The sequence below is a fragment of the Microcaecilia unicolor genome, chromosome 14, assembly GCF_901765095.1.
Source record: "Microcaecilia unicolor chromosome 14, aMicUni1.1, whole genome shotgun sequence".
NCBI classification, from domain to species: domain Eukaryota; kingdom Metazoa; phylum Chordata; class Amphibia; order Gymnophiona; family Siphonopidae; genus Microcaecilia; species Microcaecilia unicolor.
In genome coordinates this window covers 44,743,317-44,760,723 of record NC_044044.1, presented here as the reverse complement: position 1 = coordinate 44,760,723, position 17,407 = coordinate 44,743,317, and the positions used below count along the sequence as shown (strand labels likewise).

Below are 17,407 nucleotides of genomic sequence, written 5' to 3'. Positions count from 1 at the left end.
CAGAAAATGAAACAGAAGTTAAATGAGAAACTATAGTCAGTTAAGCTACATCAAGTACAGATAGTTCCACTGCTGGAATAACCATGACAATTAAGTAGTAATTATAAACGGGAGCTATAGTTATCAATGTTAGATGTGGCAAAAAGAATGATAAGCAGATGGTGTATGAGCCCCACCTTTCCTATTTCTGTTAACGTTCTATTCATTACCAAAGTGGAGGAGTGGCCTAGTGGTTAGAGCACCGGTCTTGAAATCCAGAGGTGGCCAGTTCAAATCCCACTGCTGCTGATTGTGATCTTGGGCAAGTCACTTAACCCTCCATTGCCTCAGGTACAAACTTAGATTCTGAGCCCTCCTGGGATAGAGAAATATCCAGTGTACCTGAATGGAACTCACCTTGAGCTTCTACTGAAAAAGGTGTGAGCAAAAATCCAAATAACCCAACTGTACTGATCATTTCCATAAACCTTCTAACAATGGTTGTTTTTTTTTTCCTAGCTGTGATCCAAAGATTGGCCTTCAATGCCATCTGGATCCCTCCTTTTTAAGATTCTTCATATCTGAAGAAGGGGGAGGGGAACCTACATACCTTGAAATTTCCTATACATCGTGATCTCTGGATAATTCTTATATTGCTAACAAAGAGGTATTAGAGCCCTCGGACAACGCAGTTTCCTCTAGGACCGATATGGCTAGTACAGCAGTGTACAGGCCCCACTACATCATCACCTCACTACTAAGAAGAGTCAAAACCAAACATGGTGTACTCCACAGATGTTTAAGGCTCTTTTCAAGCTGACATTTTGGAATGAAATTTTCTCTTATTTCCTCCATTTTAATAGTTGTAGAGTTTTATTCCAGTAAGATGAGTAGAGCCACACTGGGTCTCATAATTCTTCTAGATGTTGTGATGTCACTTGGCATCACGGGAAAAAATATTCTTGAATGGGTGATAAGTAGAGGCTTCTGGGGTAAGTTATTAACCCCCTCTTCTCCCTACCCCCAAAAGAATCCCAAATTTGTGTCTTTTTCAAAGTTATAAGATTCATAGTGAAAATATTACCCAGGAAAAAGCAAGGCTTATTTATTTATATTAAATTATTTGTGTGTTGCCAATCCAAGTATTTTATTTTTGGCAAATTAGAATAATAGCATAAAATCTAAAAATAATCACATTTAAAAATGATATAAAATCTCACCAACCAGATTATATAAGAAATACAGTTTTCTGTCAATGTGGTTTTTCATCTGGCTAAACGAATGTTCATTATGTCACAATGTACAGACCTGTAGCTGCAGTAAAATGAAGCATTTCCATGGGAGGGGGGGCATATTTCAATCAGGGAGAAAATGCGTCATTAAAAATGTCAAAACTGTATGCCTCTATGGAGGCGGCTTCTTTACGCTTTGGTTTTAGAGGATTTAAATTACCAATGTAGTTCTTATTCACAGGACCATCCAATCTTCAAGCATAACACATGTTGGTGTTTTGTGTTTGAAGATTAAGTGAGTCTGTGAGGGCAGAAATGTTTATACCTGCTCTGTCAGTTAGGTGACCCATGGCCTTTCCTGCCCAGTTATATCACTTTGAATTAGTGCTAGGTATTCTAGGAATTGTGCTAGAAATCTTCACTATTGTGGAGGAGTAGCCTAGTGGTTAGTGCAGTGGACTTTGATCCTGGGGAACTGAGTTCGACTCCCACTGCAGCTCCTTGTGACTCTGGTCAAGTCATTTAACCCTCCATTGCCCCTGGCACAAAATAAGTACCTGAATATATGTAAACCGCTTTGAATGTTGTTGCAAAATCCTCAGAAAGGCAGTATATCAAGTCCCATTAACAAGATTCCATGCAGAACCCCAAAGAATAACAAGATTCCAGAATCCTAGCCTATTTAGATTCTACATGGAATGTTGCTATTCCACTAGCAACATTCCATGTAGAAGCTTGCCCTTGCAGATCAGCAACGCGGCCGCGCAGGCTTCTGTTTCTGTGAGTCTGACGTCCTGCACGTATGTGCAGGACGTCAGACTCACAGAAACAGAAGCCTGCGCGGCCGCATTGCTGATCGGCAAGGGCAGGCTTCTACATGGAATGTTGCTAGTGGAGGAGTAGCCTAGTGGTTAGTGCAGTGGACTTTGATCCTGGGGAACTGAGTTTGATTCCCACTGCAGCTCCTTGTGACTCTGGTCAAGTCATTTAACCCTCCATTGCCCCTGGCACAAAATAAGTACCTCAATATATGTAAACCGCTTTGAATGTAGTTGCAAAAACCTCAGAAAGGCGATATATCAAGTCCCATTTCCCTTCTTACTGTGTGAATATTTTTATTTTTTATATAGTCCTAATGGTCCATACTCGTTTTCAGCAAATAAGGGGTTTGTGAACTCAGTGACCTACTTTTGGTATATCTACTCTCCGAGTGTGAAACTATCACTTTCTCATGGCCCCACTCACTACTGCCCCCTGCCCCATCTTGGACAGCAGTCCTATCCATCTCTGTCAAGATTTTTGGAGTCAAGTTTGACTCACACTTAACCTTTAAGCCGCAAATTGACGCTGACCTTCGTTCTTCCTTTTTTTGCCTTCCATTATATCTGTCCATTGTGTTCTCTTCTTAACCCCTCTTTGGTCTGTACTCTTCTTCTCTCCATGGTCATCTCTCTTATAGACTATTGTAATTCTCTACACATCAGTCTTCCTTTGTCATCCATTACACACCTTCAGCTTGTTCAATCCACCAATGTTAAGTTACTCCATTATGCACAAAGTTTCAACATGTCGCTCCCCTCCTCTGCTCTGAGCATTGGCTTCCAGTCTCTGCTCGTATAAAGTTCAAGCTTCTTTGCCTTGTCTGTAAATCTCACCTTCCCTCAGCTTATCTCTCCTCTCTTGTTACTCCTTATATTCCTTCCCGCTCCCTTCAATCTGCTTCTGGAAATCTACTTACAATTCCTTCCCTCTCTTCTTTTCGCCTCTCAATCGTTCGTGAGACCAGTTTCAGTTTTCTAGAACCCTCCCTTTGGAACTCCCTCCCACCTTGCATCCATTTAGAACTCTCCTACCCCAAATTCAAGACTTTACTCAAGACCCACCTGTTTACTGAATCATTTGGCTCATCCACATAATTGTCTCCCCTCCTTATGTATCTGATCCCTAATTACTTTTACATTGTAAACCATGTAGTTGCTGCATGGACAATTTGCGGTACATCAAATGCTGACTTATCTTTCACACCGATCTGTGGAAAACCCCTCACAAGACAAAGCTTTAAGGAGTCTTCACCTCTGCAGATCCAAGGGAGCTGAAAGGAAAGTCAGATGTGGCTAAAGGTTTTCACTTACCATCACTGGATGCTTCTTTTCCTACTGCCACAGCTACTTCTGTTATTACACTATTCTTGTCTCCTCGATAAACAAGGTTTCCATCTTCTGTGGTGATACTCGTTACAGAGATCCCAGATTCGTCTGAGCTGGGCAGATACTGGGGTTCATTGACAGCTTCTATGCCTGGTGCTTGCTGGTGGAGCCCCTGGTTCACAAGGTTACCTGGTGCTGTTGCTGGGGGATCTTTGGGCACAGATGTTGTCTCTTCCTGAGCATGGAGGTTCTCAAGTTCAGTACTATTGGTGTCCCTGGGAATAGTCACAGAGTCCACAGATCCCCTTGACTCTCTTTCTGCTACTTCTATTGCTAACTTCAGCTCCTCCAGCTTTTCCGTTATGGTAATAATTTGCTGTATCCCTTCAGTCTGTGTGGTTTGGTACTCTTCCGGAGACTCCGTGGATGAATCAGTCTGTGTGTTTTGGTAATCTTCTGGAGACTCTGTGGATGAGTTGTTTATTTCTGGAAAGAAGGCAGAACATTGATTATGACCTCCCTTGGTTAGTAGGTTTCTACAAGAATCTTGCTAATCTGGCTGCCCAATGAGCTGGGAGGTAATTGGGCTGTGACCCAACTCAGATTCCAGCTGTGATGCACACCTCCACAGCTCCTTAAAATTTGTCCTGACTCAAATAAAGTTCTGGCTCTTCATGTCTAACACATTCCTGCTCTGGTTCAGATATTTGGAGGGGGAGGAATTATCAAGCTGTGGTAGGGTATTGACCCTCAACATATGTTAAAGGGCTCTGATGCTGGATGTTGCAACCTAATGCAGCATTAAATAAGTCACTCCATGTTACATATTAATGAGATGCAAAACATGCAAATGCTAAAAGCTGGGTTTATTTTACTGTCCAGAAGCAGTGGGTCGTGGCTTGGTGGTCCAATGCTCCCAGGCCAATGGACTAACACTGCTTGTAAGTTGGCTCACAAGCAGCATTAGTCTTTTATCATGGGAATCAGCAACCTGCGGAACTGAGATAACACAGGTTGGTTACTCACCTTTAACCACAACTTGATAACTTTCCCCTTTAATATGGCAAAACACCAACATTAAGCCTCCCATTCCAAAAAATACCACCAAGATCTGTGAAGACTAAAGAGTCAGTATTATTCATGACTTTCCTTGGTACAGAAGACTACTGTGATTGTGACCACTGACTTTCTGGAGACTTTACCTCTGAAGCAGTACACATCGTATCTGGCCATGGAATCAGGGAATCCTGTCTGGTTTCGGAACAGGTAGATGGTCTTTACGCCTGGCGTGCTGCCGCCACACCTTTCCCGTGGCGTAACGATGGGATAACGGACGCTGCCATCAGAGAGCCAGCCTGGGTTACAATGATCCAGGCCCTCATTCCAGGCTGCATAGAGTTGCCCTGGAGTGGCTAGATCTGCCCCTTCCCTCTTGCAGTACTCCTTGGCCTCCGCCAGAGTGAACTTGCTTGGCACAGAACCCAGAAAAACTTCTCCTGAAACCACGAAGACAGAAAAATAGGGAGAATTAAGGAACTTGACCAAAAATGGATGTTTTAGAGAGGGACAAATGAAAGAAGAACCAGACTCTGCAGAAGCACAAGCAACCAGGAGAAACAGAAACAGTCAAGAAGCAGAAGAAATATATAGGATCAGGGGTTGATATTCCATTGAATCAAGAGACAGAAACCTGGTGTTAAAGCCATGGGTTAACGCTTAGCACACGATCTCCTAATGCAAAAGGAAGGTTTTGCTCCCCAATGCAGCAACTAGACTCGGTGAAAAAAATGTGTGATAACATGCGAAAACACACCAGATGCATGCACACAAAGGTCTGCACTAGTAGGGGCTATATCTTGTGCACAAAGAAATTGTATCGGTGCCTGGAGTTTCATGTGCGTACCTCTGCATGTAAAGGACTTGGGGCTTCTTTTACAAAGCTGCGTTAGCGATTCCCGCATGGCAAATGAGAGGAAGCCCATAGGAACTAAATGGGCTTCCTCTCATTTGCCGAACTGGGAATCAGTAGCGCGGCTTTGTAAAGGAAGCCCTCAATTCTGTAAAAAAAGAAATGCCCACTAAGCGCTATTCTATAAATGGAGCTCAACATGTATACGCTGGAAGAGAGGAGGGAGAGAAGAGATATGATAGAAACGTTTAAATATCTTGAGGGCATTTACATACAAGAAGAGAGCCTTGTCCAAATGAAGGAGAGCTCTGGAACGAGGGGGCATATGACAAAGTTACGAGGGAATAGGCTTAGGAGTAACCTAAGGAAGTATTATTTCACAGAAAGGGTGGTGGAGGCGTGGAATGGCCTCCCGGTGGAGGTGGTGGAGACGAGGACTGTTCCAGAATTTAAAAAGGCGTGGGATAAGCATGTGGGATCGCTTAGGAACAGGTAGAATTGGGGGTTACAGAGGATGGGTGGATTGGATGGCTCATATGGCCTTTATCTGCCGTCATGTTTCTATGTAAAGTTGAGCACCGTCTGTAGAATAGCACTTAGCGCCAGGATCTGTGTCCCAAGAATTTACACCAACCCTGGCGTAAAACCCCACAACTAAAGTAGGTGCAGATGCCCTGAATTCTATAACACCGTACGTAAATCCTAGAAACACCCGTGACCCAACCATGCCCCTCCCATGGCCATGCCCCCTTTACGGATCCACGCGGACAAATTTACATGTACATCTTTATAGAATAGAGACTATTAAAACGGGTACGTAAATTCCAGTTATTGCCAATCAGCGCCAATGATTATTAGCACCCAATTAACAGGCCTAATTGGCTCGTTAAGCAATTAAATTGTGTGCAAAAGTTTGAGCGCTATATATAGAATTAAGGGGAAAGTGTTTGCAATACCAATATTTATTTGCAAAATACCATTCCAGCACACGTATGACTGACTTGAGGAACAATCTAGATAAGGACATACCAACAATGGTTATACAGTTAGACATGTCGGCAGCCTTTGACTTGGTAAATCATGAGACTCTTTTGATGAGGTTGTCTCATCTGGGGGTTTCAGATACAGTCCACAAACGGTTTAAGGGCTTTTTACAACATCAGAATTTACAAGTTGTTTGGAATGGATCTCTCTCAAGTTCTTGGAGAATGAACCAGGGCATCCCTCAGGGCTTCCACTGTACCCAATTCTATTTAACGTCTACTTGATTGAATTACATCAGTTATTAAATTCTCTCAAAATAACATACTGTTCTTATGCTGGTGATATAACTTTGGTTTTTCCAGTGACATTTAATTTTCAAAAAACCTATAAACTAATGTTTGCTCTGTTTGATAAAATCTCTCATTGGATGCTATCAAATGATTTAAAGATCAGTCTCAGTAAAACAAATGGGTGGGAGGTAGCAATATGGTTATGCCAAATGTGCCCATAAAAATACAAGACGCTGAGATCTTGCTGCAAACCAGCATTAAAATCCTGGGAGTAATAATGGGCTCTTCTTTAAGTATGGAATCGCATATAAATAAGACCATTCATAAATCTTTTTAAGCTTAGGATCTTATGTAGAATTAAGCCTTTCTTAGAGCCTTCACACTTAAGAATGATTATACAAACTACAATTACTAGTCAATTAGACTACTGTAATATTGTTTTGTTGGATCTACCTAATTTTGAAGTTCACCATTCACAGCATGTAAAAAATGCAGCAGCTAAGTTGTTATTGGGAGGCAGATTGATCATGTCACACCACTTTTGATTGCCTTGCTTTGGTTGCTGGTTTGTACGAGGATATAGTTTAAGCTTCTTACATTTGTTTTTAAAATCTTATATGGTTTAGTGCCAGATTAGCTCTCTCAAGAGGTATTGCTCTATTCCACCCCCAGTCCTTACAATCAGCTCAAGAGAAGATTTAGGGCCTTGTTTACTAAGACGCATTAACATTTTTAACGTGCTTACAATTACTGCACTCACTAACCGTGTAGACGCCTATAAGGATATTATAGGCACGTACATGGTTAACACATGTTAAAAATGCTTACGCACCTATAACGCGGCTTAGTAAACAGGGCCTTGCCTTCTAGATCAACTTGTTGTAAACGCTAAGTAGGAATAGAACCATATGCAGCAAAGGTCCAGAATTATGGAACAGATTGCCCAAAGAAATCTGGAGTATTCCTTTTAGAAAGGTTCTTAAGACTTATCTGTTTTCTTTATATTTGAATGATTCATATGTCTGAAGATTTTTTATAAGTTTTAAATTTGATTTCCTCTGCTTTCTAAATTTTGGTTATTTATTTATTTATTTGTAATTCAATAGTATTTTGTTCCATTTTTATTTCTTTAGTAATCCGCCTTGAGCCCTTCTTGGGTAAAGCGGACTAGAAATGTCTGTATTATTAGATTTGATTCAGTTTTTATGAGCAGTCTTAACAATGACCCCAAACGAAGATGCAGTGCTTTAATACGAATAAAAAAGAAGCTAATTCTAGTCGTTTTTACTTCTTGATGCCCCTCCCTCCTATATTTCGATTTGTCTTTTCCAGTAATAATAATACGTTGTATGTTTTAAACACCTTTCCGATCTTAACTCTACACAATTTGCAAAATGTTTTCAGGTAAGTTGAGGGCTCTAAATTAGCTCAGTCCTGCTAACTATGCATAAATCTTATCAAATAAATCCTAAAAGAGAGTGTTAAAATGCCCTCAACACCATACAAAGATGCTTCATAGCAGTCCATTCACTTCTACCTCCTAGTATCATCCATTATCCTTTCCTATAATGTTTTTGTCTCATGCATTCCACCAATGATCTCTAATTGCTCTCAAACCTTACACTAACATTATCGGCTTGTACTGTCGAGGTGGGATTTAATAGTATGAATGGAGAAATACAGATGATGACAGAAGAAGATGCAGAGCTCACTAAGGCTGTCTTACTTCTCTGCACAAGAGCTTATGAGCTGGTTTTCTTTTTTTGTATATTATTTATTTATTTGTTACATTCGTATCCCACATTTTCCCACCTATTTGGAGGCTCGATGATTTCTGTCAGATCGTGTCCGAAGGGGATGTAAATTGTGACATCGTCTGCGTAGATGAACGGGTTGAGGCCTTGATCGGATAAGGACTTGGCCAGTGGGATCATCATTATGTTGAAGAGTATTGGTGATAATGGTGATCCTTGAGGTACTCCGCAGTCTGCTTTCCACGGTGGTGATATGTTTGTATTTGATTATACTTGATATGTTGCAGTTACTAACGTACTACCATGTTACTGTGTGGTAATGTTGTTCACACATTATTCTACTTCAGAGCCCACATTATGTAGTGGAACCTATTTACTAATAACGTTCTATAAACATTAGTACGTGCTAGCATGGTATAGCATGGTAGCTTATGTTAGTAAGTCTAGCTAAGTCTGGATTGGATTCTTTGTACCAAAACCCCCTATGACAGGAAGAAGTTCAAATTACCGTTCAGGTCTTCAACGTAACAATAGACATCATACTTTTCTTCTGGGTCCACCACACCATAATTCCTCACTCCTGGAAATCCGTCCATGTCACCATAACAAGCCTCCCGGGGGGTCTGGATGGGGTACCTGGAATAGTGATGGTATCGATAGGTTCTTTTGCATTCTGAAAGTGTTAAGCTCTGGTGAGCTGGTGTGATTTGTCAAGCCTAGATGTGCAGCCACATCTAATGTGCGATGACCCAGCAACAAGCTTCTGGTACATCGTGTGCATCAAACCTTCAAATGAGAGTAGACGGGGATGGACCAGCTTTACCATACAAAAAGTCAGCAGAATTTATCCAGGTAGGAACAGCTGCTACCCAGATAAGTACTGCTCACCAGGTTCATACTGGAGTTTCAGCATAAAATCCAGACAGACCATCTTGGCACCGACCCTGGGCAGAGTTAGGACACACCTGGTTAGTGGTGTTAGTCAGTCTGCAAATTTTTAACTGGCCTAAGTTAGGACTGCTATCCAGTTACTTTTCCAGGTCGCAGTGTAAAGTAGTGTCAGCTAAGGTATAGCTAGATCTTCAGCACCAGGCCAGCATTTCTTTACTAGCACTGTGAGTATAACAAACCATGGTGTCGGGTGTTTAAAAAGAAAACTGCTGATCACTGCATGCTAAATATCGGAGGAGCCTCTGTAGTGATTTTAGGAACAATGGGTTCAATATTCAAAGCAATTTAACTGGCCAGAAAGTTGCTCCTGGCAGGATAAAATAACCCATTAGCACCAAACTGAAAACCAGCTATTTGAGGAAACTCCCGGGTCAGAGTCGGCACTTAGGGCTGATTAAGTGCCAATATTCAACCCTTAACTAGACAGATTAACCACATAAATAGGACCGCATAAAAGTCAGTCCTATTTTTATGCGATAATTTAAGTGCTGAATATCGCACTTAGGGCCCCTTTTACTAAGCGGCGATAAGCCGAACACGGGCTTACCGCTCACTAAACAGCACCCCTAGCGCACCATCATATCCGTCAGTACAAATACCCGGTGGTAATTGGGCAGTGTCGCGAGCTGCCTAGTTACTGCCGGGTTAGCATGAGAGCCCTTACTGCAACCCAATAAATACACTTAATTCCTTTTATTTTTGAATCGTTCTTACCTTGTGGGTAAGTGGTGGAGAAATTTTAGCGAGTGCTCTTAAAATATTCCCCTGCTCTTTGTTCTTAAATATCACATTAGGACTGTGACAATTTTGTAACATTTTTAATGGTGTCCCAGAGAACCACTGGCCTAGATCTCCTATAAGCCTTATGCAGACCCCGAGACAACAGTTATCCAGATAAATGGCATGAAATATTGACTCAATTTTATTTAATTAGTATAAAAAACATTTATAACCACTTTGGAACCAGCCTGAATTCTGCTGTGATAATATTGAATGAGGAATATTGAATGAGGACCATAGAACATGTAATACCAGGGTAGAGAAAAAAGGGGGGGGGGGGGGGGGGGTGCTGTCCAGGGTGCTGAAACAATAGCTTAAGAACAAAAGGCTTCTTTTACAAAGCCACGCTATCAGTGTGGTAAATGACAGAAAGCCCATTCAATTCCTATAGGCTTCCACTCATTTGTTGTACAGGAATCGCTTGCATGGCTTTGTAAAAGAAGCCCTAAGCCATTTGTTTAAAAAAAAAAAAAATCTGAACCACTTTACACGATGACTGTAACCAGTTTCATAATAACACCATCTGACAACAAAAGACACTTTTAGGTTCACAAGCTTCATGTGCAAAAGCTCAGTTCTACTCACCTGACTGTTTGATCTGCAAGCCAGCCTGCATCACACTGTTCGTAGCCACCCTCGTAGGCAGCGAGTAGCTGCTTTGCTGTTGCTATCCGTGCCATGATTTCAGTGCAAGCCTCCTGAGCCCTAGAGAAGGTGAAGGCATAGCGTCTTGCTCCATCCCGGTACAGGAAGATAACCCCTGGAAAAAATAAACTCTTGTCAACAACAGGCCCAATATTTTAAAAAAAAAAAAAAAAGCTGAGCTCCTAAGTTTATAATCTGGGCTTGAAAATTGGAGCCCCATTTCCAGCTGAAGATTCATCTAAAGTTAGGAGCTTAAAAGTTATGCTCATAAATTTCAACCTGCCATTTGTTTGCATAGATTAAGGAGCCTAATTTATGAGCCTAGTACTGAAAATTGGTGCTCATCTCCCATTCCCTACCCTAAATCTGCCCCTGTTCCCACCCACTTTCTATGCTCTTAAATTCAGGAGATTAGTGAAATTTTGCTTATAAATTTAGGCACTCAGTCCTAGTAAATTTTCAAATTAGCCAAGTTAGGAGCATAACTCTCAAAATTAGATGCAGAACTTGGTTACCTTTGACTTTAACCTCCACCATGGCATGGTCATCCTCAATGCCATATTGTACATCACAGCGGTATATCCCTGAGTCATTTGACCTCAGATCGGTCAGCTGTAAGGTAGCATCTGTAGGAAACACTGAGTAATATGGCAAAGACACCCGAGATCTGTACTCGTCACTGATCTTGACCATCTGGCCCCTTGCTACAAGGATTTCCACCTCCTTCCCATTGGAAATGAAAGTCCATTTGACTCTGGGTGTGGCTAGAACAGCTCGGCGGCCCACGGTCGGGGTTGGAAATGGGACTAGATATGTTATATGGCAGCTGATGGTGAGGGCACCCGAAAGGATGGCCTTGATGGGAGAATTGATGGGAATTGATACTTTCAGAGTCTTGAGATCATCTGTTTGAGAAGAAAAAAAGATCATTAACTCCTAAACCCTGGAAAACATGTCACATTCTCTGTAGTTCTCATTGCATCCATGTTAAGTTCACATTTCCCTCAAGGTTACATGGCCATCATACACAATTAGAAAGAAAGTATTAGACTATTAATTTCAAATCCCTTCAGTCTACCCTCAACATGGCAATTATTTTTATGACAAACAGAGGGTGGTGACAAAAATCCCCTAGGGTTTATACTGAGAGGTCTCCAATGTTATCTATGCTGAAAGAAGGTCCTTCAGTCCCAACTTTATTCATAAGACCCTAATGTCTATCTCAGTGTAGTCACTCAGAGGAAAACCAGAGAAGCCCTGCATTACCGACCAGGTGTGCACTAAAACAACTGAAATTCCAACATGCTGGTGGTTCACTCAGGCTGAGAAAGCACATGGCACTTTTTGCTGCACCATGAAATCAGAGGGCCCCAGGGTGGTCACTTTCAGTTGATTATCTGTTGAGATTCCTCCTGCATCCTTTTATTTTGCTTCCACTGTGCAGTAACTGAGCTTAGGTAGAACTGTATTTTAGCCAGCACATCAAGCTAGGCGTGGGCTGGAACTGTCGGAGGAGCCTCGCACAGACACATATCTGCAAGATTTGGTCTTTGTCTAATGCTAGCTATGCCCCAAGTATCATATTTTATTGGCAGATTCACATTACTGCATTCAAGGTATTTATAATTTGAAGGACCCTTAAAGCACCTGTTTTGACCCCCTCTTCCTGTACCCTCTCATCTAAGCTGCCTTCATATGTGCACGTCAATTCCATCAACAGATAGTTATTAGCAATTATATGTTAAGGTGCTACCCTCTGCTCCATCTTGACCAATAATGATATTTACATTTCTACCAAAGTCAATCCATTTCGTCTTCACTATGAACCTTGTCTATTATGATGTGCCCTAAGAAAGAATTACAGTCTTTGAGATGGGTGCACCATGGGATGACTTCATCTGGGGATCAGCATGTGCTATGAGATGAGTACCCTACGAGATCAATGCACATGGAAATGAGTGCACTATGGAATGAGTACATCACGGAATGAGGAATGCAAACTGTGACATGAATGCACGCAAATTCTTCTTGCAGTACCTGAATTTTCTCTGAAGGCTGAGGTAACAGTGAGTGCAGTCTGCCAGAAAACAAACAGTAGTTGAATGTGTCTCGTCATTCTCCTTCTGTTAAAAAGACAGCATGAGTCAGACATCAGAAGATGAAGTACCAAAAACCACCTACATGTGGCACAGTGGTTAATACCCCAAGCTACAAATCCCAGTTTATCGTTCACTCTGCAACTTAGACATTTGTTTAATTTAGCAATTATAAGACAGCTGAATTACACAGAGGGCTGAGTCAGAAGGACTTTTCCCCAAGTCATATGGGAGTGGCATAAACAGGACGTGATGAGATCTGATTCCCAATGCACAGTTGTCATCATCCCCATATCACTTCCCTGAATGAGTTAACACAATAATATACAGGCCAATATTCAGAGCAATTTAGACTCTGGACCCTGTTGCCAGATGATGTGGTAAAAGCTGTTAGTGATGCTGGGTTTAAGAAAGTTTTGGACAAGTTCCTGGAGGAAAAATCTCTAAACCATTATAAAGGCTGACCTGGGGAAAGCCATTTTTTTATCCCTCTGGGAATCTTACTACTCGTTTAGGATCCTGCCAGGTACTTGTGACCTGGATTGGCCACTGCTGGAACAGGATACCGGGCTTGATGGACCTTCTGTCTGACCCAATATGGCAATTCTTATGCATTCGCTGGCCAGCAGCAAACACAGATTGCTTACGTGAAGACTGAGAGAAATCAAATAGATAACACAGGGCTGTGGAACTTACTAAAGGCCTAGATATTATATTATTTATGAGCCGAGTTAGGAGGGGTGAAGGTAGTGCCAGAAATTTTCCATTTATTCAAAATATGAAATGGCCCACCCAGTTTGTCCAACAAGGGGGGGGGGGCAAGTCAATTTAGGGCACCCAACGGGGCATCAGGAAATGAGCGCCATAAATCATGAAATCAAGTGTTATTCTATAAGAGCAATTATGCGGTTAATTGCCATTATAGAATACGGGAATAAGGTGCCACTTACATGCAAACGTGGTCGTAGTCACTTATGCCATATCAATAGCTTGTGTAAGGGTTCATGGCTATGTGGCATCCTGTATTCTGTAAGTTACACATGTATGCGGTAGAGCCACCCATTGCCCGCCCATGCTTCGCCCCCTTTCACATGCGCACTAAAGAGAATAAGTGCAAATTTGATAGAATCGTGGTTAGCGAATTAGTGGCGCCTCTTAACCTGTCTACGTGCTAGCATTCTGTAACATAGATGGATATTTGGCGCCTACCCATAGGTGTCAATTTATAGAACTGCCTTTCATTTATTTAGTATTGCAACTGCTGTTCCTTTCAGTTTACCGTTTACTCCCTGCCTCACCCCCACCCAAATGCTGTTTTGGGCTGAACCACTGTTCCGTACAGGTTATCCCAGTGCTTTGTTCCATCCTCTTGCCATGAAGGTATGCTTTGCGTTTATCTCACACCTTTTTGAATTCCATTTCTGTTCTTCCTTCTGGAGTTCACTTCATTCATCTGCCACCTTTCCCATAAAAAACATTATTTCCTGAAGTTGTCCCACTGCCTTTGCATTAGGGAAACTGCTTTTGTTCCCCTTCCCCTGCCCTGCAGTTCGGTGCACAGAACCAGAAATTTGTTGACCGATCAGGAAATTCCTGGTTTTTAAGATATTAATTAATGGCATCATGGGAACATCCAGTGTGCTGCTCCCTGATAGAGACTCGGCTCTGCTCAAGGTACTGTATGTAGGCGACCATGAACTTGCTACAGAGATGAAGAACTGAAAAGGAAAGGAGGGGTCTTACAATAAACCCAGCAATGTAGAAAGGGGAGAAGAGGGCGGAAGGATAGAAGGAGCCCTTTCTTTTGAAATTCAGCTCACATGGTTGGATCCCTGTTTGCTGTCTGTGTGTCACGTGAACTTGGGACTGAGTGGAAAACTATTATTTCTTAGGTGGCGTCTTAGTGCTCCTGGAAACAAAAGCGACTTTCTTTCTAAAGAATAAATCTTGAACGCACTTCAGTCTGCGCAGCTTTGCTGTGTTTCATTTGCTCCCTTTTCATACACTGCCTCAGTATTCAGGGTCATTCTCCCTGGGTCTCTGGGAAAAGCAGAGAGGTGGGACCTATGCAAATTAATTATGGCCCTGTGAGACACCCCAGCCTTCTACCCTAAACCTGCACACACTAATATTTCAGATTCATTACTTGCATTTTCCAAATCTGAGCTCAAGACGGTTCTGCTCTGACATCACCTTCCCAGTTTCCTAACTATGAGCCTAGGTGTTAAGATTAATGTAAAACGGTTCAAACATTAGAAAAAACTTCCTGCAGCTGCCTGTGCTCCTTTCTAAAGTGTCTGACCATTAGAAAGGAAAGGGGATGGGATCTGAAATACCGCCTTTCTGTGGATACAATCAAAGCAGTTTACATATAATATACAGGTACTTATTTGTAACTGAGGCATATGTTCCTACTCATAGCCTCTGACCAATAGAGATAAGTACATAAATATTGCCACACTGGGACAGACCAAAGGTCCATCAAGCCCAGCATCCTGTTTCCAACAGTGGCCAATCCAGGTCACAAAATACCTGGCAAGATCCCAAAAAAGTACTAAACATTTTATACTGCTTATCCCAGAAATAGTGGATTTTTCCCCAATTTAATAATGGTCTATGGACTTTTCCTTTAGGAAGCCGTCCAAACCTTTTTAAAACTCCGCTAAGCTAATCGCCTTTACCACATTCTCTGGCAATGAATTCCAGAGTTCAATTACATGTTGAGTGAAGAAAAGTTTGCTCCAATTCATATTAAATTCACTACTTTGTAGCTTCATCGCATGCCCCCTATTTCCCTACTGCCTGTGCTCCCTCCCACAGCATCTGACCAATAAAAGCTCTTCCTGCTGCCTGTGCTCCCAGTATCAGTGCAAGGTTATTAGGATCCCTAGGTAAAACTTTAGCTTTCTACACCTTCAATTAAATTTAGGTCCCTAGACTCCTCGCTACTCCCCCCTGAAATGCTAAATTCAACAATTAGGATCACCCCAATACCACCTCTCCTGAAATGATATTGTAAAAACGTATGCGCTAATGGTTCCTTGAGTTTATGTAGCTGTCAGGATCTATTGGTTTTGCTTTGACTGAGGCTGCTTTTAGCCACCCCCAGAAGATACCATCCTAGGCTACCACCTAGTTTGCCTAATGGTTAAGCCAGTCCTATTTGCTCCCTCCCACAGCCTCTGGCCAATAAAATATCTGTTTCGAGTGCTTGGGTTCCCAAAACTGTCCTAGTGATCTCATAGTCACCCAGGTTCTCAAGATAGCCACAATGAATATGCTTGAGACAATATGCATAGACTGGGCGCAAGTTTGGGAATCTCAGCCGTAGTGGTCTGGGTGACTAGTTGGCTACAGTTTGACAGGAGTGGCTGCTTCAGTCCTGGTTTATCTGCTCTCTAAGCTAGACTGTAAGCTGCCTAGACATTGCTCAGTAGGTGGGATAGAAAATCTTTGAATAAAAATTATGCTTGCAGTAGGAAAAAACCAGGACCGGGGCTGCTGGCTTGGTAAAGTGGAGCAAGGTGATCAGTCTGTTCGCAGTCAACAAAGCCAAAAGCGACATCAATCCTTTCTTTTTTAATATATATGAAAAGCTTGGCATCCCCCTCTCCATTTCCCCCCACCCCCAAGAAATGCATAGAAACATGATGGCCAAATGGCCCATCCAGTCTGCCCATTCTCAGTAACCACTAACTCCTCCTATTCCAAAGGGATCCCATGTGTCTGTCCCACCCTTTCTTAAATTCTGACACAGTACTTATCTCCACGACCTCCACCAGGAGGCCATTCCATGCATCCACCACCCTTTCCATGAAAGAGTATTTCCTCAGATTCATCCTAAGCCTATTTCCTCATCTTATGCCCTCTCATTCCAGAGGTTTCCTTCATTTGAAAAAGGTTCACCTCCTGTACATTATTGCCACTGAGGTATTTAAATGTCTCTATCATATCTCTTCTCCCACCTCTCTTCCAGCTCTACGTGTTGAGGTTCATGAGCCTGTCCCTATATGTTTTATGACCAATTTTGTATCCGCCCTCTGGATCAACTCCTTCCGGTTTATATCTTTCCATAGGTGTGGTCCCCAGCACTGCATGCAGTACGCTAAATGGGGCCGCACCAGAAATTTATACAAGGGCACCATCACCTTTTTCTTCCCTCTCCTTATGCACCCGAGCATCCTTCTGGCTTTGAGCATTGCCTTTTCTACCTGTTTGGCTACCTTAAGGTCATCAGACACAATCACCCCCAAGTCCTGCTCTTCTTTTGTACACAGAAGCACTTCACCCCCTATAATGTACTATTCCCTTGGATTCTTCTACCCCAAATGCATGACCCTTCATTTCTTAGCATCTTTTATATTCAAATCTTTTTTTATTCCGAAAATATATCAATAGTACAAGAGGTCTTACTAGGACACCCAGCATGGGCCGTCCTGGCTTTCCTCAGCTGAGTTTCTAATTGGACGATACCCACTGCCAATCGCTTCTTGCATGCTTGGACATATGCTATTATGTCCCCCCGGAGTACTGCCTTTGAAGCTGACCAATATAGTGATGGTTCCTCTACATGTATTGCATTATGGGTAGAATATTCAGTCCACTTTTCTTGAATGTATTTTTGGAAGACTGTGTCTGTG

The 17,407-nt window shown here is 42.2% G+C and overlaps 1 protein-coding gene across 1 annotated transcript in view; it reads right to left on the bottom strand.

Annotated features, from left to right (window-relative positions):
• Positions 1–17,407, bottom strand: part of BCAN (brevican) — a 56,144-nt gene that overhangs the window by 17,902 nt on the left and 20,835 nt on the right. Inside the window, exons 2-7 of the mRNA XM_030187912.1 lie at positions 12,709–12,794; positions 11,187–11,576; positions 10,612–10,786; positions 8,804–8,931; positions 4,561–4,854; positions 3,344–3,844 (exon numbers count right to left, since the gene is read on the bottom strand). Of these exons, the coding sequence (XP_030043772.1) occupies positions 3,344–3,844; positions 4,561–4,854; positions 8,804–8,931; positions 10,612–10,786; positions 11,187–11,576; positions 12,709–12,787 (1,567 nt within the window). The 5' untranslated portion in view covers positions 12,788–12,794. The remainder of the gene's footprint in view (positions 1–3,343; positions 3,845–4,560; positions 4,855–8,803; positions 8,932–10,611; positions 10,787–11,186; positions 11,577–12,708; positions 12,795–17,407) is intronic.